Genomic DNA, 21,741 nt, shown 5'->3' with positions numbered 1-21,741 from the left:
TGGAGCTTAAAAAAGCCAGTTTTTATGAATGGGCCATGAAGCCAGTGGAAGTGCGTAGGTCTCCCGAGAGATGCCCTTCAACCCTAGCGCACACGTTGCCGAGGAAATTTCTTAATCCCTGCCTGCCCCTCTCTCTGTGCATTGTTAAGCCACTCAGATGCAGTGATGTGCACAAAGCAGGCATGTGGGTTAATCCTTGGGCTTAGTTCCCAATAACTAATTACGGCCGGGAGTGAACTACCAAGCCACGGCTGTCAAGTTGATGGGCCCGAGCTCAGAATTGAGAATGTATACGCTGTTGCTGTGATAGAAGACGGGAGAGGCCTACAAGCAATCAGCACACAAGGGTACTGGCTCACTCTGTTCTTTTATTTATTTCATTCTTTTATTCATCCACCAGTTGCCTTATTTATAGGGATAAACAAATAATTAAATAGACAACTTATTTTTGCAGTGGCACGTGACCTCATTCCACTATAATATGCTTAGCCTCATTCTAACACATGATACACCATGCCGGTGAAAACTTGCATTAAACTAAAAATATACTGTATATTCAATTATGTTCTTGCATACAAAATGGATATTATGACAAATCACTCGTTGTATGCGGCTTTTGCTACAAATCCCAAGATCTCGAACTCTTCAGGTAACTTAGATTTTAAGAAAATATGGTTCAAATTAACGAGCGGTTTAATTTTAATCTATTTATAACCTGTTATAAAATGTCTGCCTTTTATAAAGGATACATTTTATAAGCAGTATCCACCAAACACTGTGAATTATAACGTTTTAATTCAACATGTTACGCTAATTATATAGCTGTACCCAAGAACTCAAAGGCAAGCGTTTGTCTAGGGAGTTAAACCCAACTTGCACGCTCCACACACACCTACAACACACCGTGTTCTTTTTGTGACTGATTTATATCAAACACAATTTGTAAATGTCACTTGTGTGTTACAGGTTTGACGTGCAATAAAGTAAATGTAGCTCATGGCGGTAGCAGCAGCAATATCTTCAACAGATATCTAAAAAATATTGCAGTTTACATATATATGACTGTATAATCCATTCAGAGCCTGCGGTGTAATAAAGTGCAAATTGTCCAGAATTAAATTGATTTGGTTTATCCCATTGAGTTGTCAAAATGCAGATGCGAATTATCCCGAGTCTGGGATAATTGCAAAAATAAATAAAACCACTGCCTCTACGAAAAGTATTGCACACTTACGTGGGAATCTGAGAGCTCAAATAATAACCTGAGCATATTTATTATAAAGGCACCCATTAACCAACAAATTAGCAAAAAAAAACATATAAATTGTATGTAATGGTGTAATCTGCATAAAGGCAATAGAACGGGGCTAGTAGAATCAATAACAAAATAATCGGACAGGAACCTCCGTCAACAAATGCTTGATAAATGTTGACATCGTTATATCAATGAAGAAATTATAGCTTACATTTTTGCGTGCACGTGGGTGGGGGGAGTGGTGGCGCTTTGGTTAGGCCGACTAAGCGGTGTGTAAACTTCACCACGAAGAAGACAAAGGCGGCCTCTGCATGGTGCTGGCGACCTACCCCTTCGTTTTTATGCGCCGGCCTCATAGGTTCTCGCAACACATTTTCCCCAACAGTCTGGTTAGGTTTTATTGCGGATCGTTTGCGCTTCCGTTAGTGCACTGAGCTATGAACCTGGTTAGTTGATCTTCTTGGTTCTTTCGGTAAAGTCACGTAGAAGGGAAATAATAATAAAATAATAAAATAAAACAATAATTAAATAATTCTCACGACGTTTCGGCCACAACGTAAGCAGCCGTCCTCAGGCGCTGTCTTTCCGACAGACCTGTTCTTCACCTGAGGACGGCTGCTTGCGTTGTGGCCGAAACGTCGTGAGAATTATTTTATTATGATTTAGTTTTATTATTTTATTATTTCCCTTCTACGTGACTTTACTGAAAGAACCAAGAAGATGAATCCCTGCAGTCACGAAAGCTTTAAATCGAAATCTGGTTAGTTGAATTAGATTTCCCGGCCACAGCCAACATCAGTGACACCTTAACATTTCTGGGCCTCCCCTAGGTTCACTTAGGCTTAAATGAGAACCTGCTGTGGTATGTGAACATTCATCACTGGGGAGGTAATATCAACTGTACACGGTGCAAGTCACACCCTGGTGCAATTCTAGCCTTAATAGGTGCTCGCTGACAACACTTTCCACAATATTCTATGGGGAGGATTGTTGTCATGTCTTAATGTGGTAGTTGGCACAGCACAGCGCACTACGAGTATTCCATTCTTGCATTACTGACAAACGATACGTGAACTGGAGGTGCGTAAGCAGTTAGGTCAGCACAGCCTAAAAGAAGGATGTCATGTCAGTGTAAGCAATGAGGAGACAAAGGTGGCAGGGCATTGTTGGTGATGGCCAAACATCGTCCCCCAGTGTGTCATGCTCACCGTAAAACGTGCTCGTTAAAAGCACCTGTTTCTACAGAATCTGAGGTTCAATGGGGGTGTTTGTCATTGTATTTATACAGACTGTATTACTCGGCTGGATTCAAACACGCTTACTCTTTCCTTCATCCTCAGCAAATATACACAATTAATGTTTTCCATTTACTGTATGTACATTTAAAAAAAACACACATCAATTAACATATTTGTAACCTCTGAAGCAGCTACATTTTAAAAATTAATATATGGAAAAATATATCAACCTTGTAAGACAAATATCATGACCGTATGGGCTGCTGGAATCCCCCAATCATTATGTACATTACACTTTAACAATATTTCGCTGAGCCTGTGGCTCACAATCGGGTTCAGATGTCAGGTTCAGGGTGGCGGGATGGCACCGTGGTTACAACTGTGCCTCACAGCATGAATCACCTCGGTTCGATTCCCGACTCGGGCGTCTTTCTGTGCGGTTTGTATGTTCTCCCCCCTGTTCTGCACGAGTTTCCTCCCATTGCTAAAAACACAAATGTAACTGGTCATGGCCAATAAAGCCCAATGATGTAAGGATACCTGCATAGTACCCCAATTGGGATGAAACGTAGCAATATCGCCCCCTACTGAAAAAACATTGTCAGAACCCGTAGGTAAAAAAACTAAAATAAAATAAATGAAAACAACTCAATTGAATCACGACGTTTCGGAGGCAACACAAGCTTCCGTCTTCAGGTGGAACCGTTACAGCCACAATCACAGTAGTAAGTTGTTTTCATTTACTTTATTGTATTTTTTTACCTACGTGACTTTACCGAAAAAACCAAAGAGTATGAATCCTTGCAGTCACGAAAGCTTCAAATCTAGAATTTTCAGAACCCTCTGGAAAAAGAGTCTTGAGATTCAGTGAGGCTATCCTGGATGAACAAGCGTAATAATAAAACAAATTTCAACGTGAAATTTCGATTTAAAGCTTTCGTGACTGCAGGGATTCATTTTCTTGGTTCTTTCGGTAAAGTCAGGTAGAAGGGAAATAATAAAATAATAAAAATAAAACATAGTAAAATAATTCTCACGACGTTTCGGCCACAACGCAAGCAGCCGTCCTCAGGTGAAGACCAGGTCTGTCAGGGAGACAGCGTCTGAATGAAACACCACCACGCTTGGAGCGTATATTTAAGCTGGGTTGGAAGGGGGGAAGGGCGCCTTGACAAAATAATTTGCATATCAAGAGGAATTTAGCATATTTATATTTCAACGTTGGTGAGCACAGCCCTTGATCCACCCGGGGTTGTTACAATGAATTTGTACGGCTCTTTATAAAGTGAACAGTGACCCTACTGTGGGAAGACTCTCCTCCACCTTCTAGAACATTCTATGATCAGATCCAGGAAGCATCTCGGGCATCAGCACTTAATTCAGCTTGAATTCACGTCCTGAGCATTTACAATGTGAGATTGATTCACTTATGATGATACCCTTTGCAGGTTGTGGTGAAGGTGTGCCACCAGTGGAGACCTGTTGAATGGACGTTATAATAAATTGTGTGATATCTTCCATGGCCAATTCTCCCTCGCGGTGTGTGCCGCACTGCCATTAGAAATGCCCTAATCTTTTGACCCAACGTAATAATATTATAGAAAGGAACACCATTACATTGAAATATTGACTCTCTACCACTGGCTTAGCAATTTCAAAAGAAGATGTGCACTGTCTCGCTCTTGTTTGAGCATGCATACATTGTCTTGATATTAAATGTTTAATATAACTTGACAGTTTGACGAACAAATAGAATAAATACGTTGTCTTGCATGCATTTCTTATTTCAATGTAGCTGTACTATTGCAGCTATATATTTAAATATATACTTAACAAATAAGATGAATGCTACATCAGTATCTGTAAGTTTATGCTTACACATATACCGCATATAGTATATGCTTCATATATATCTTCCCAGCTTGAGTAATTTTGTTTGTTTAACAAGGTTTCAAGAGACTGGCATTGATGGAGACATACAGGCTACTTATGCGTATGCTTAGGAAATATTATGAATGCCCCTCATAGTCTGTCAATCTATCCATCCGTATAAGGACAGAAACTAGACGTATTTGAACAATAACTTCAAATCCCTTAAACCAATCTCAATTCAACTGAACAATACCAATGCGTGTTTATATTTGAGGCACACTGGGAAACAACACACTTTCAAAGAAGCAGCTTTTTCTATTTATAAGATGTTAACAGTATGCTGCGTATCAGTAGAATGAGCATGTGTACCTCAGAATGTGCAGAGAGGTGTGAACGCGTGTAATGGAGTGCACGTTCCACTACTCAAATAGATTTGCCACTTAATGTGTTTTTTCCCCCTCATGACATCACGGGTCCTGGAAGGGAATTCTGTGTAATTGGTGTTAATTTATGGTTTAACAAAGGTGCCACCGTGACACGAAACACAACTCTCATGCAGCCAACTTATTATCAATATTCACAAGTTAAGTGCCACTCCATAATCATTAAACACAATTCCACGATTGTCCCTTAATAATGCATAGGCAATCGCTTATGATTAACATTATGAATATTCAACTCGGACGTAATTGACCGTAGGATATATGTGAATGCAACACTCTGCATACACTCGAATTACAAATCACACACACCAGCTTGTCACAAAGGGTTACTGATTTTTGTCAAATGAGCACCATTCTGTAAAATGAAAGCCGATATGAAATGATTGGTGAGTCACGATGTATTTGAAAGGTATGGGTTACAAATAAAATAAAATGACAAGAAAAATAATGAAACGTTCAATAATGGAATCTATTGCTGCAGCTAAGAACTTGTTTTTTCATTTCTTATATTTCATCGTATATTGCAGCGCATATGTGAAAATATCCTCTTATGTGTGTGAGTAGGAAATAATTGTTTTTATCAACTTTAAAATAAAGCTAAAGGGACTTCATTGGCAGTGGTGTATAAACATAGAATAAATACACTCCACAACTGTCATGCATGTGGGACACAGCTGAAAATATTGTATTATTAAATACACGTGATGATTATTATCACGGTGGTTGCTGGCAGTGTGTTTCTCAGCCTGTGTTTATTTTTTCATGAGTACTTTATTACATTTAGAAATCACATTGCTTCAGACACTCACGTGTCGTGTGCTCCATGCTAAAGAGTCAACACGCTAAGGTGTTTCAATGCGAGAGTGCTAAATGTATCTTCATAACATGACAACCACATTGCAAATAAATTAAGTATTTCATTCAGATACGGCACACGGCTATCAAAGCAACAACTGCTCATTGAATTATAGGCAAAGGCGTGCAGGAGCCACTCCTCTCCGTGTGATAGATGGGAGTGGTGGTAGTGCCTCTACGCTACGAAGCCCCGCCACTCGAGTTTGAGCCCCATCTCACAGCGAGCACCCGTGGAGATGGTCTGAACCAGGTCCTGGGCCTCCCCTAGGTAAACTCAGGCTCAAACGAGTACCTGGAGTGTTGTGTGGACATCGCCAACTAGGGATACAAAGGCGGCCGGGAGTGGTGTTTTCCACCCACCCCCTTGCGTGCCATGCTGGTCTTCATCAGTACTCACTAACAGCACTTGTCCTAAAAGTCTGTGAAGGCTATGTGGGGCATGTTTGTCTTTGATAGATCAAAACTCAGAGGAAGACACATGCTATGCCAACACGGTAAGAGTGCACGACGTGCCTCTTTTTCATGAGGATTCCTTTGGCAATGCAGCTGCAGGCAATTTATTATGAATGAGTGCTAATACTTTTTCAGGTGACACGCAGTCATGACCTGCAAGGGCTGCAACAGGTTAGTATTTATTTTCAATGCATACTTTAATGGCAGACTTCCTCTTTAATGAGTCCCTCTCAGGATAATGCTGTTATATAATTGGGAGTTGGTTGCTCATTTGCTTGCTGAACTGCCGCCCCGTGTGCTGTATGATCTGGGTCTAATTTAATTTGTGACAATTATTTCAATTACCATGCTCTACTAAGCTTCAAAGCACAAATTAATAATGAGAAGAAATGTACTGCAATAGAACACTAGCGCTGAATTGAGAGAGGAACACTTGTTCATTGTTTTGCCAGATTGTCTCACACATTTCACGCTGGCAATGCTCGGAATAATTGTATAAGCTTTCTTGGCACTGAAATTCAACTGCAAATGGTCGTGCATAAGTGTTTTGTCTTTCAGGTAATCCGCAGTGGACTTAATTAACAGTGGAATATTAACTGTTTTTGTTTGCAATTTAAATAATACGATGGTATTTAAGACATACATTGGGGTTTTTTCTCGTCTCAAGAGAAATTCCTCAGGGAAGGCGATGTCTCTTTGCAGTTCTCACCACATAAACATGTGCCGGTATTCCTGATTCCTATCTCTGTGTGCTTAATCAAGCGTGTGCAGTGAACCTATCATGCACACGCTCACAAATGTGCGTGCAATTCGATGATTCTGCATTCCTCTGCATTACAAACAATGTTCCTTCTGGATATAATTTATGATGCCACCTTTTTCCATTCAAAACCAGTGGAAATAAATGAACAGCAAACGTCATTTGCCTCTTTCTCAATCGACACAACTATATCATCCACGTTAGAATGGACTAACATGAGATGAAAAACAGTGCTCGACAAGCAAATGTGAGTTATTGTAGTTCGTTACATGTGCTTGTTTATTCGTGCTGGTTCTGATGTGCGTGTGATAATGTGCTTGAACATATGTGCTTGTCACGGCATTGTAGCACATCTTTGTGTGCCTGTGTATAAGGAGAGTGTATTGCCATGTGTGTAGAGGGCAATCTGCCCAGTGATGAGTATGGTCATCGAGGATGACATCAGCTACTTGGAATAAATTCAAGTTCCAGCTCAGCCCCTGCCGTGTTTTCATGACCACAGGGAAACGTGCCGTCCTCCCTGGCAAACCAGGCTGAGAGACAAAACACCAGTGGGCTCATTTTATCTGGGCAAAGCTCAAAACCAGTCATGACATCGTGGGATCAATGTGGAAACAGGATGCGCAGCCAACAGTAAACTTTGCTTGTTCCAACTTCGGGGCTCTATTGTTGTTTTGAGGGTTCATAGGTGGTGAGATATTAACTACCTTGCCTGGTGTAAAGGAAGTCGTGGGTTCAATCCCGATCCTGACGCCTGTATATTTGGATGTTCTGCCAGAGATCACATGGATTTTTCACCTGGTCCTCCGGTTTTTCTCTCCACATTTAGAAATGTGCGTTTAAGAGTATTTGGCTGCGATACATATCCACAGGATAAGCCACTTCAATGAGCTATTATTTGTGGCCAGGTTGCTTCTGAAGAATAGCAATATAGCTCAGTGGACCTTACCTGGTAAAATAAAAAATAGTTTAATTTAGTTTTAGTTTAAAATGGGGAAGAAGATGACAACCTGCTCGCGGTCTTCCCTGCTACGTGCGAAAGCACAACAAATGTCATCACACCGGCAGCCGAATGCCCGACAATGGTATCCCGGCCTGAAAAGCAACAGCACAGAGAGCATTTCACAAGGTCAGAGCAATGTGAATGTAGTCCCATCACTGCGAATCATGCAGCTTAACATCGAGGGCCTCTACAGTGCGAAATGCGATTACATTGCGAACATTCTCCAGTTTAAAGACGTCGACGTCATTGCACTGGAAGAAACGCATCTGGATCGACAGTGCCCTCGATCAAAGATAATCGAATACACTCTCATTGCTGCAAGCCACCATCCGAAACATGGCCTTGCAACATACGTAAAGAACGACCTGAAGGACACAGTTCAGGTCGTGCCACACACCTCGCCACACTACATCACCATCGAGATCAACGACGTGATAGTGGTCAATGTCTACAAGCCTCCAGGTATGGAATGGTCGTGTCCGGCATTACCCAAGCCAAGCCACCCTATCATCCACATAGGCGACTTCAACAGCCACCTCACTTTGTGGGGCTATAGCGCCAACGATAGAGCTGGTGAACAACTGACATCATGGGCAGCGGCAGAAGACCAGCACTTAAAAGACCGCGGTACTTTCAAGTCAGCGAGCTGGAAAAAGTGCGAAACGCCCGATTTATGTTTTGTGTCTCGGGACCAGAAGAGAAATCTGATGCCGTCGACGAGAACAATCCTAGACGGCTTTCCAAATAGCCAACATAGACCTGTAGTGATCCATATCGGTCTACAGATTCCACTCTTCCGCTGCGCACCAATACCGCGTCGGAATCTGAGATCAGCTGAATGGGTGAATTTCACTGCGGACTTGGAAGAATCAGTTGGAGTGATGCCTCCACGCGCAGTCAACTACCTTCGCTTCGTTGGTCTCATCGAGGCAGTTGCCAAGGCCAACATCGTAAGAGGCTTCAGAAAGGTCTTCACTCCATGTTGGACTCAAGAAAGCAAACAACTTTTCCGGAAATTCAATGCTGGTAAGAAGCAGGAGACTGCAAAAGCTATACTCGAGTAACTGAATTTGCAAAGAAGAGAAAGGTGGCGTGAAACAGTTGAGGCACTTGACTTTGCAAAATCGAGCCGTAAAGCCTGGCGCCTCCTGAGGTTGATGGGAGCTGCCGCGACGCCAGCCGATAATCCTCGGCAAGTCAGTCCTGACGAGATTGCTAGGCAACTTATCAACAATTCACGAACTTCAATCGACAAAAGTACAAGACGGCAAGTCTACAAATAACTTTATTGCACACTTCATAGCTGCCAAGAAACCTCTGAATTCTCCCGTCCATTCTCAGTGGAGGAAGTAGATGCCGGTATTGCCCAGTTGAAATGCGGGAAAGCCTCAGGTCTTGACAATATTTATCCAGAATTCATCAAGAACTTGGGACCAAGAGCAAGAAAATGGCTAGCCACATTCTTCACTGACATCCATTCCACAAGCATCATTCCGAAAGAGTGGAAAGAGGCAAGGATAATAGCCATTCTGAAACCAGGGAAGGACGCATCGGACGCTCAAAACTACTGCCCTATCTCCCTACTCAGCGTCTGCTACAAACATTAGAGACACTGCCACTTGGTGGTCTGAATTATGGGTGGCGATAGACGTGGCAAACAAAAACATCATTCACGATCCGGCGGTGAAAATACTGGGATTCTCTCTTCCACAACGACTATGGATCACATTGAACCGCGCTCGAACACAACACGGCAGATGCGCTTACACATTCCATAAATGGAAGATCAAAAATCGCCCAACTGCGACTGTGGAGAAGTCCAAACCATCAAGCACATCACCGATGAATGCTCCATCCATGCACATCCTGGCGGTATCGCTGAAATCCACACTGCCTCAACCACATCATTGGACTGGATGAGGAACATTTGCATTCATTTATGATGGTCATTGAGAAAAAATCTAAACTGCTGCTTTTCACAATGCCATACGAAAGAAGAAAAATTACAAAATAAGACATTGTAGCTTGGGTTCGTATCGTCATCCAAGACTCTATTAATTGTATGTTTAAAAACACTTTGCATTTTTAAAACAACTTCCCATAATAGAGAGGAAGAAAGCGAAAGGGATGAAGCCGTGTGGCTCATGACGTAGAAGGAACATGGGTCTGCTATGTGGTGCTGATCCTGGGTTGTTCCTGGCCAACCAATCTCTGTTGCCAGTGATCATGGAAATGTGACGTGTAGAACAAAGGTGTGTAGATGTTGCTAACATAGTCCAGGAGGGTTTGAGTGAGTCACCAATACAATATCTAATTTCCACTCTATATGTATATATATACACGTATTCATGCTCGGTCAAACAGACTGGTGATTTTTTGGTTATACCGTACATGTAAAGCACTTATTAAACATGAATTGGCCAGACATTAAAATTAATGACTCAACTGAAAAGGGTTTGAGTATTTCCTGTATAATATAACATCTTTATGCACGTACAATATTTTTTTACGGTAAAAAAACATTACATGAACCTCAGCAACCTTTTGTCAATTCACTGCTGGACGGTGTGAGTTTGTGAAAGGAGGATGGGGAGGAGGATTGCGGGGGAGGGCCCAGGACAAATTCAGATATAACGCTCATCACTGATGTGAGCCGTCACGAGGAATCAAGCTCATGTCACTGGGTTTATAGCAAAGTGTGCAAACCACTGCGCCACCGCTCCCCCCCCCCCAGTATGTTCAGGGATCAGTTCAGTTTAAATCCGTGTTTGTGTGCTTTTGGTGCACAGTGCGTGTGTCAGTTCATGCAGGTGGTGAGTGTAACACACCTCAGACAACTGCTCGTGTGCTTTCACAGGGTCAACATTTTCCATTTTCCCCAATCAACAGTTGTGCGCAACTCATCATGACCTTATTTACATATAAATGAGGAATATTGGTAAACATGAGGAATGGATCAATCGCGAGTGCAAGGAATGGAGCATGAGACCCCCTAAGGCAGTGTTCATGTGCTCACACAAACACATTTGGACAATCACACATGTGATATGTGTGTGATCATGCGTGCTGGTGGACATACGCTGATGTGCGTGGCGAGTGGTAGCGTAGTGCTTAGCATACTGCAATACGAACCCGGCAAACCCGAATAACAATAATTAATATCATCTGAACTGGTTCTGGGCCTCTCCTAGGTCAACTCAGCCTCAAAATTAGTACCTAGCACAGTGTGCAAACATCGCCACTAAGGAGACAAAGGCAGCCGGGCATGGTGCTGGCCATCCACCCCCTCATGTGTCCCATGCCGGCCTTCAAAGGTGCTTGCGAACACCACTTGCTGCCGACACGATGGATGTACATCCCTAAATAATAATTCCATAAATTTCGATTTAAAGCTTTCGTGACTGCAAGGATTCATCTTCTTGGTTCTTTCGGTAAAGTCACGTAGAAGGGAAATAATAAATAAAATAAATAAAACATAAAATAATTCTCACGACGTTTCGGCCACAACGCAAGCAGCCGTCCTCAGGTGAAGAACAGGTCTGTCGAGAAGACAGCGTCTGAATGACTGTCTTCTGTCGAGAAGACAGAGTCTCTGCTTGCATTGTGGCCGAAACGTCGTGAGAATAATTTGATGTTTTATTTTTATTATTTAATTATTTCCATTCTACGTGACTTTACCGAAAGAACCAAGAAGATGAATCCCTACAGTCACGAAAGCTTTAAATCGAAATTCATAGGTGCTTGCGAACACCACTTGAGCCAAAAGTCTGTTTTGCCTATGCGGGGGATCTTTGTGTTGAGTGCACGCGAGTGATTGCAATGACCTTGCTGGCAGAACTTGAGTTCGCGCTGGTCGGCAATGGTGGCTTGAACCTTCTCTCGGCCACTCCTCCGCATGCTGCTGCGTCGGCTGACCCGTCGAGTGTTGGTCTCACCCCAGAGGTTGGAGCCGCCGTGCATGCTCGGAATGTTGAGCACTGTGATGCCCTCCAGGGAACTGTTGGCCAGATCCAGCTGCACGCCGTCGCACTGGGCACAAGGGGATGCGTGGCATACAAATCCTCGGTCAACGCTCTAGTCCAGTGTTCTTCACTAAGTTTCAGAGGGGAGGGCCACTTTCGCAGATAGTGTGAGGGCCGTCATACATTTGAAACCATTGGGTTTGACAGCATTATGGAGGTTTTTTCACATTTGTGTATTTTCGGGAGCCTCACTAAAGGCCACCATTGTCCGCCAGTGGCCCGCAGGCCTTGCAATGAAGAACACCACTCTAGTCGCATCTGAAAGGGAATCACACCATTTAAATAGTAGGTGAGCGTGCAAAGCCGAAAGGCGCATGTTGGACAACAAATAAATGTTGCCCTGCAAAAAAAGAATTTTCCACACCAATCAAGCCTTTCCACTATAATTGTCGTAAACAAGGGCAGCCAGAGTAAAACACATTCCTGTGGAGGGAGCTGGTAGGAACGTTGGGTTGCTCGGTCAATGGCCAGGGTCAACGGCGGCGTGGTGTATTCCGCAAATAGGGCCGACTGTGAGGGCGGGCACAAGCCGGCGTGAGGCACCACGGGGTGACCAGCCCCTCCCCACCCAGCCCCACCCCTCCCACCCCCCACCCAGCCCCTCCCCACCCAGCCCCTCCCCACCCTCCCCACCCAGCCCCACCCCTCCCACCCCCCACCCAGCCCCTCCCCACCCAGCCCCACCCTTCCCACCCCCCACCCAGCCCCTCCCCACCCTCCCCACTCAGCCCCTCCCCACCCTCCCCACTCAGCCCCTCCCCACCCTCCCCACCCAGCCCCTCCCTCCCCACCCAGCCCCTCCCTGCACGACGGACGGACACAATAATCCCCTGTGGGCTGGTGTAACCAGGAGGTTCCTACCAGTATTAATTATTTGCATATGAGCACAGTGGCAGTTGCATTTTATTTCAGTCTATAATGGAAATGTTTGTATCATGGCGCATTTATATATGTTGCACAATATCCGCTCTCCTCAATGCTGTTACCACTTCAGCCCCGTTAAGTACCCAGCTCAGTATTTAAATAAAAAAATAAAAATGGATGTTCATTGAAATGAATAAAATCAGCTGGGAATAAAAGATACCTCTTGAGTTTCCCCATGTTTCTGGAATGTTAATATGCTTTTAAGAAACAAAATCCTCTTTACAGGCTTTTTCCCCATTCAGTTGATCAACAATCCAAAGCTGAAATAGGTTTTTTCCCCTTCTATCTGGCCACAAAACAGGTGTTAAGTGGTTAAAACACAAAACTGAAACCTTTTACAAAGAATCATGTCTGCATTGACCACAATGCTTGTGGTCAATGCAGACATGCTTGTGGTCAAAATGAAAACAAAAAACACTCTGATAATAAATGCATTGTCTTTGAAACTGATTGGTCCACACCAGAGACAGCTTTCTTTTGAGCCTCGTCTCAATCCAAAGCTGTTTTCATGTTTGCACTCGTGTTTAATGATGTAACATGTCAATTAAACGTTTGTTTGCGAGCTATATGCATAGACGTGGCTTCAAAAATGCTATTTTTTTTCATCGACAAGGCAATCCTTTTCTAAACACACCACGGTGTTATATTGTAATTTTGCATATGGGACTCACTGTTTATCAGGACATGCATGTAATGTTTCAGTTATTTATTTTCAATTAATGTTAACATTTCCCAAAACATGAATAACTATGTTGGGTTATTTTTTCCCAGGCCTTGAGCCATCAAGAAACGTAACATTCACTGTTCAAAGAAAACGTGTTGCATTGTACGAAATGTGAGAAATGCGCAGAAGCAGCTGAGGAAAAAAAATGGACGTGTGTCACATTGATCAGCCTGCGTGCTAACATCTTCGAACAAAAGTATTCCATTGCATAACTTCTTCTATAAAGTAATTACCTCGATAATAAACACGGGTGTAATTCCCACGCATTATATCAAGCAACAAGACACTTTACGATAGTGATCATTATTAATTTATCTATGAAAGCTTCTGTGTGTCTCAAGACGTTTTTTTTATGAAGGTAGAGTCCCATGTCGAGAAGCTCTACCAGTTTCTTTCTCGAGTATTTCACATCTAGAAGGAGGAAACCAGCGTTGAACCTCTAAAATGCCGTACAGATGGGTGAGAAATCTACTAAAGCAACACTCTTTCGATCGTATACTTTAGCGGAGTGCCCCTCGTGTGGTGCATCGGCAAGGTCAAGCAAATAACAAAGCGTTCCTGAATTAGCTTTGGTCATAATCGCCCTAAACTAAGTGGTGCCATCATGGGTACGGCCCGTTTTTTGAGTAGATGGTTCTGCAACACAGCAAGTGCCATGTCTGCACAGACAGATGCTGGTAGACTAGTGCTTCCTGGCCCTATCGCAACGTGGTTATGGCACTTTAGCGGGCATGTTAAAAGAAAAAAAACATTGTGGACACAAATGTAATATACTGCCTTCCATTATTGTACTGCATTATGTAAGTGTGCCCGATTTTATGGCTTACATATCTAAACACATTTGCTCCTCCTCAGAAAAACGCATAAGAATATAGTTTGTCCTCACCCTGTGACCTTGCCATCAATCACATGGTACTTAAACTAATGCACAATGGCCAGGATTGCTTGTTGCTACCCGTCAGCATGCCTTGAAATCGTTACTCTTTTTCTAACAATGCCATAGCACATGGTTATGCACTGCAGTAAATGTAAATATACCTGCCTTCCTCTGCATACATAACATTACGCATTAACCTGGTTTACCAAGGCTTCAGTTCCCCTTTGAAAACGGTTACGTACAAAATCCCACTGGTGATTGGCAAAATGTATGACAAGATGTCAGGTAACACCTTCAACCTTCAACAAGGACGGTGCCCACGTGACATTTTAAATCGTTCTCGATCCACCAAAAAATACAACACCCTGTGCAAATACACAACATTTTATTACGTTTAAATCTCTGAGATCAAAGAAACTCTGTAGGTATAATAGTCTCCTATTATATTGTTAAGGATAATATATTCACCCTTCACAGCTTTCTCCTAGAATTTAAGCAACAAACATACCCAAACTTGTAAAAAAAAAACTATAAAGGATAGTGTTTACCCGGATGTTCATTCAACTTGTTAAATGTTGGCAGTCAACCCTACTTTTTTTTGGTCCTGGCTTGTGTTCTGTCATTTTTAAAAATACAGTAATAATCAGTCAGCAGCAGCCTCCCAGCTGTGTGCCCAGGCATGCTTTTCGTATCTGCTGCTCTCTCTCTACGCGCTCATTATTCTTACGAAGGAATGCAGAAATAGGCAAGAGTCAGCCAGGCCTAGAAGCCTTTGATCTTACATCCAGCTGTGGCAATTTTTCAACCTTAAAAGTTTAATTTAAGAAACTAAATGACTAAAAGTGACAAGGTGGCTGGATGTCTTGGGGCCAATGTTCATTTGAGGGAATGGGGCCAACACCTACGTGATCTTGGGTTTGAGTGCCCTGTGATAGAAAATGAAAATGCGCTTTCCACTTTACTGGGCTCTTCCCATGCACTGTGTGATGGTAACAGCATCGTTACTTCTTTACTTTACACCGCTTAGATTAGATGTAAGTTGCAAAAATTTGATGTGTTGGTGTTCACACCTAAATTTGGTTGCACTCAAGCTCCGAAAAGACAAGCGTACTTAGCCAAAGAGATTAAGTTAATGCGGCAATGGCTGAAAGCGCCATCTCAGTTGAGCTGTGGTGAAGAAGTTTCTTTAGCCACAACGAAGGTGGAGGCAGGTGATGTCTTCATCACAATTTCTACTTGCTCAATAGCCGTGCTTCTCTTACTGTCATCGGCAACTAATATAAGCAATATTTTTCTTGCATATCACTCTAAATGTCACCCCTACCTCTCTGCCACCATCGAAACCCCATGAAAAAACCCCACGTATTTACAAAATAACTTCGTTTTTTAACCATCGATTTTACCGACACACACATTGACTTCATATGCATTAAGAGAATGTAAAAATCATTGTGTCCAAATTGCGAGAGTACAACGCAAGCTCAGCTGCGGAGCTCCCCTTCACTCTTCATATTAAGTGCGATATTACATGGCTTTTCCTTGCAGAGTTGCTTAACACTGTACCGCATGCGTACATACACTGTTGGAGGGAGAAAAACGCATGGGCAACCAATCAATTAATCTCATGAGGATTCCTATTAAGTGCCTTGCGTTCGATTTTTTCCCCATTTACTTTACTGAATTGACAACGAGAAACATTGACCTTAATTATTTAGACCCCTATTTATAAGGACATTCATGACAGTCACATTCATGCTATTTCTAGGCCCAGTTTTTATTTGTGAATATAAGCAAAAGCAGTCAATTGCTCCGTGTTAGAGAAGGCACGGAGGTAGGAGCCACCCAGGTCATTGGCACGGCCCACTGCTGTATGCATGTATGTTGACGTACGTACGTCGAACTTCTTTCGCACCATACTTAGCCAACCGTGCTAATCGGATGTGCAGGGGAAGGACAACAAACTAAACGCTAAAAGCAGTTCTAAAGAAATGAGTCTTCAATGTGATGTGCACCTGAGTCACAAGAGAAAACAGTTTCTTCAACTGGCCAGACAAAGTGTTTGCCACTTTCACGCTAAATCTAAGCCCTTAATGTGAAAAAAATGTGCCTTGTGTTGCATGTATAATGCTTCAGTTATACGGTATAATATTGTGTTTGCACTTCCCTTTTTTATTGCACCATCTCAGTCAGATTATATTTCACAAATCGAATATCTATTTGGCCATCCGAACTGAATGTTTTAAAAGCTACTCACGTAGAAAACCAATCGTAATTACCCCAATTATATTGCATTTAAATTGAATTACAGGATTACATTTTATGACTTATAGTCATCGTTATTCCCTTTTTGCATAATCTGTAGTATTTTTTTATTTAAATGATGTTGTATTGCTCTATTAGTTTAACATAACATACAAACTTGCATGTAGTTTTGTTCATTCCAAACCACATTTATGCTGCAAAACATGTGGTTCGCGGTACTAAATTTGCTTTGAAACTTTTCCTTGAAAATACGACTTGTCTCAACGAGCTCACACATGATTATAAAGTGACCCTAATTGCTGGCCCAAAGAATACAGAGCAGCCTGAAAAAATTAGTCATATTTTATACATGTGTACCTGTTGGTGCGTGGACAATGTTTATCAATCCCTGATGGGAAAAAAAACTTCCCTCGCCCATTTGAAATTGTATTAAAATAGAAGATGGATATGAGCACAGTTCTGATCCTAGGAACACATCCTTACTTCACACTTGATGGAGTGGAAGGTGATGGGCAACTCGTAATACAAGCACACTTCAGATCGCACACCGAGCGTTGCTCCCAAGTTCACTTCATATCGAGCGTCTAACACATTTCTTGTTTTCCTTCTTAGAAAAACAAATGACGACTTTAAGGGGAGCCACGCAAAAATAAAATCCAAATGTGTATCATTGCTCAAATGGACATGGGGAGTTACCAATGTTCGTTGACTGCCCTGCACCACATATGAAATGTTATTCATACATGGTCGCCATCTTCTGCCTAACACTGGACGTTTTTTTTTGTTTGTCCTGTCATGGCAGTCAAGCACGGAACACAAATAATAATGAGAATTAAAATCTTTATTGACACTGAAGGAATCCGATGAGTTCTAGATTTGAAGCTTTCGTGACTGCAAGAAATCATCTTCTTAGGTTTTTTCGGTAAAGTCACGTAGAAAGTAAAATAAAATAAAAACAAAAATCACGACGTTTCGGAGGCAACACAAGTCTCCGTCATCAGGTGGGACCGTCACAGCCAGATTAGCTGTATCAAGTGAGGCAATGATTCAAGATGTAATCCCTTAAAAGCGAGTTGAGGGGGGAGGGAGAGGGAGGGGGGAGCTCATCAGACTATGGTAGCCAATGAAAGGAACGTGTCGGGAGGGTGCAGTGGCTGGCCGTTTGCGCACAATCGCTCCATTGTGTTGGCGTGTGCAGTAATTGGCCGCTTGGGCACAAGCGCTTCCACGTCCATCGCCCACCCTTTTGGCCTCGCCCCCCCTCCCTCCCGACACGTTCCTTTCATTGGCTACCATAGTCTGATGAGCTCCCCCCTCCCTCTCCCTCCCCCCTCAACTCGCTTTTAAGGGATTACATCTTGAATCATTGCCTCACTTGATACAGCTAATCTGGCTGTGACGGTCCCACCTGATGACGGAGACTTGTGTTGCCTCCGAAACGTCGTGATTTTTGTTTTTATTTTATTTTACTTTCTACGTGACTTTACCGAAAAAACCTAAGAAGATGAATCCGATGAGTATTCATATTCTTGTTTCTTTCGGTAAAGTCACGTAGAAGGGAAATAATAAAATAATAAAAATAAAACAATAAAATTATCACGACGTTTCGATTGCAACACAAGCAATCGTCATCAGGTGTGAAAACCACAGCAAGACAATTTTTTAAAAAAAGTGGCGGTTTTTTCTTAACGTTAAGAAAAAACCCTTCTACGTGACTTTACCGAAAGAACCAAGAATATTAATCCCTGCAGTCACGAAAGCTTTAAATCGAAATTTGAATCCGATGAGCTCTAAGGTTATTTTTCACAGAGAGGCAATGTGATGGAGAACACTGTCTGGTGGTGGCTGTGCTGCCAGGTGGCCTGCAATCCAGCACTGTTGATGGCTGGTGGATCACACAAATCTCGTGAAATTCCTTTCCCATAGGCGTCGAGGTGTCATATCCTAGCTTGCCAGGAGAAGGCAGTGCAGCAAACGGACAAACCTCCATCCGTTTCCATCTGCACGGGGAGATAATGTTTCCCCCCCTTGCACACATGGGTTTTCTCCGGGTGCTCCAGTTTCCTCCCGCATGTTTAACCACTCAATAATTTGTTGAAAACACTTAAAATAAAAATCTCAATCCAGGAACCTTCCTAAAAATAGAAGAGTGCTGCGACTTTCCTATAAAGTAAGTAAATTACTATTATTAAAAACACTCATTAATTGGTTAAAAACATCTTCATACATAGAAGACTGCAGAGCTTGGACAATTGTTGGCACCGGCTCACCACTTGCCTGGCTGCCTTCCTGCTTGTCTGTGTTTCCTCAGCAATTGCAATTTGCATGACCGACACAATATAATGCAATTTCCATGAACGACACTATGTAAACTAACCAGTCTGTCTACGCACAGGCAGGATATTGTTGTAGAGCTTAGCGCCTTACACGGAGCAATGACAAACACCGATCTCAATTGCGTCTCTCCTATGCAGTAGGACTGCGTGCAATCCTCATGTCGCGCATGACTGGCGTGTGTTCATTTTCAGCAAACATATGACGATGATGTTGATGTCACAAATCCCATTCTCACCTCCACCTCCATGAACTCGTAGAGCTTCTTGCAGGTAGCAAACAGCGTCTCTGATGTCCCAAATTCAAAGTACCACAGCTTGTTCTTCATCCTGTATTCCGGAAAAAAATGTGAAAATCATGAAAATTATTTTAAATCAATGTTACTGAAAAGCTAAACATACGCTTTATACACATATGCAACAACTCCATTTGTACGGCACATTGTTTTGTACAGCGTCTTCAGATGCAGTTGCCATCCCTAAGATATCTCCAAATTGTAGTGTAATGTATTCATTGGACTGATATTGTTTAATTCAATATTATTGTTTCGGACAAAGCAAACTCACCAATTACCATTGGGTACGGCTCAATTGAAGCTTCTTGTTTTGCTGTACGTTTTTTTGTTTTACCATTTTTTGTAAACCTAACCCTAACAAAGCACAACATACATCAGCCATCAGTATAACACGGGCCAGTTAGGCACTGGCAAGTCATTATAAATATGCCTTGTAGACATTTAATATGTATAAAGAAGCATGTAAATAATATTATCATCAATATAATATGAAGTATACACATCATCCGTTAATGCATGCCAACCTAATGTATGCCTAAATTCAATGTTGCATTGGTATTTTTACATGCACTAAATGTGTCTGTATTTGTCTGAATACATATTCTTTCAAAACTGTTATTTGGAAATGACTTTTTAAAAAGTACCTTGTCATGGTACAACACAAGGCCGAGTCGACCTAGGGGAAGCCTAGAACCGGTTCAAATAATCGTCACCGGTGGTGGCCGTGAGCGGGAATCGAACTCGGGTCGCCGGGTTCGTAGTGCAGCGCGCGAATCGCTACGCAGTCGCTGCCCCCCCACCCCACACACAGGATAAAGACAAAGATCCCCCGTGTAGCCTGTGAGACTGTAGGGCGCAAGTGCTGTTAGCGAGCACCTATGAAGGCCGGCACGGCACACGAGGGGGTGGGTGGCCAGCACCACGCCCGGCCGCCTTTGTCCCCCCAGTGGAGATGTTCACACACCACACCAGTTACTCGTTTGAGGCTGAGTCGACCTAGGGGAGGCCCAGGACCGGTTGAAATAATCGTCACCGGTGGTGGCCGTGAGCGGAAATCGAACTCGGGTTGCCGGGTTAGATATATTACTGGATAGTGTATTATAAAATGTCATGGTCATCATGATTATCAACAGCCATGATCACTCCATCAATCCACTGCTGGTTGTGGGTTTCCCCACATATTTGCCATCTCTAAGAAATATGCTCAAAAACGGTCATGGTTTTTTTAGGAACTGCAGGGGACAGCACAGCACTTATAACAAGTTTAACACACTTTCTTTGGCATTGCAGTTCCATAAAATAGACTTAACAGAGGCGATAATTGTGTAAATAAATGTACCAAGACCTAGAATTTTATTGAGTGGAATATGAGTTGGCTGATCTTATATTAAACCTAACACGGTCAGTCAGCACTAACTCGTGGCTTGAAAAGTACAGAAACTGTTTTGGAAGGTGTGATTCATTACTGTGTTTTTTATATAAATGGACTCAGCAGCATGCTCCTTGATGTGTGAGCACTTAGCATTGGGGACTGTGAATGCATCATGAATGGGATAAAGCCAAGCCTGACAACACGGGCTGAATGCAAAAAAAAATCTCTCCAGTCGATTTTGACAGAAGCAGATTTAACCACTCTTGCAACAATGAAAACACTGGTTAACACACTTTTTCTGGCATAAGGTATTCCAACGGGTTTAAGGTAAATTTGGGGTGCTGATTCCAATAATAAAAACTGCAGAAGAAAAATATTAAATAAATGTGGATATCTACATAAAATGATATTATAAACACACTATCCTAAAAATACAGCACCATATTTTAACACTAAAGCAGTCACTGACTCGCAACAACTTGCAATCATAAGTGATTTCGGGTAAAATCAATGAAAATGGGGTATGCCGATAGCATAAAAATGAGATGTGATAGAGCAAATCTGAGATCAGATTTGGAATCAGCACCCTGAAATTAGTCTAAAACAGCTGCAAAAGTCCAGGCCAGAAAAAAAAAAAATTTTGTTGACCAGTGAAATAGACAAAATATTGGATGGGCTGTCAGTACGATATGCATCATATAATTTACTCGAATGTTCTAAACATGTAAAGTAAGAAGATTCAACCATAACACCTCTGTAAAAAACATCTTTAGAGGCTGAATTATAAATGTAACTATTATTGTTCGCAGAATCAATTTTACTGAATTAGAGAATACGCCTAGATGAATGCCATCATTCAAACTGCTAAAAAAAAAGTAAGCGGCCTCGGGCATGATATGTCACTCAAAGAGACGATGGTCAAAGAACAATGATGGAGTGGCAGACATGGAAGGAACCACTTTGGAGAGGACATCCAATGGGGGAGACAGAGCAATGAAATCAGCTCGTGTGCAGTTGCTCGGTGGATTGACTTTGTTATACACGATCCCAAG

At 42.4% G+C, this 21,741-nt stretch overlaps 1 protein-coding gene across 4 annotated transcripts in view; it reads right to left on the bottom strand.

The window, feature by feature from the left end:
* Positions 1-21,741, bottom strand: part of LOC144943448 (diacylglycerol kinase beta-like) — a 139,076-nt gene that overhangs the window by 16,279 nt on the left and 101,056 nt on the right. For all 4 annotated transcript variants that reach the window (XM_078870887.1, XM_078870879.1, XM_078870897.1 and 1 more), the window contains 2 exons: positions 19,261-19,351; positions 11,704-11,908 (listed from right to left, as the gene is read on the bottom strand). In XM_078870887.1, coding sequence (XP_078727013.1) covers positions 11,704-11,908; positions 19,261-19,351 — 296 coding nt within the window. The remainder of the gene's footprint in view (positions 1-11,703; positions 11,909-19,260; positions 19,352-21,741) is intronic.

Source organism: Lampetra fluviatilis, chromosome 2 (assembly GCF_964198595.1).
Source record: "Lampetra fluviatilis chromosome 2, kcLamFluv1.1, whole genome shotgun sequence".
NCBI classification, from domain to species: Eukaryota; Metazoa; Chordata; class Hyperoartia; order Petromyzontiformes; family Petromyzontidae; genus Lampetra; species Lampetra fluviatilis.
This window is presented reverse-complemented; position numbering and strand designations above follow the sequence as displayed.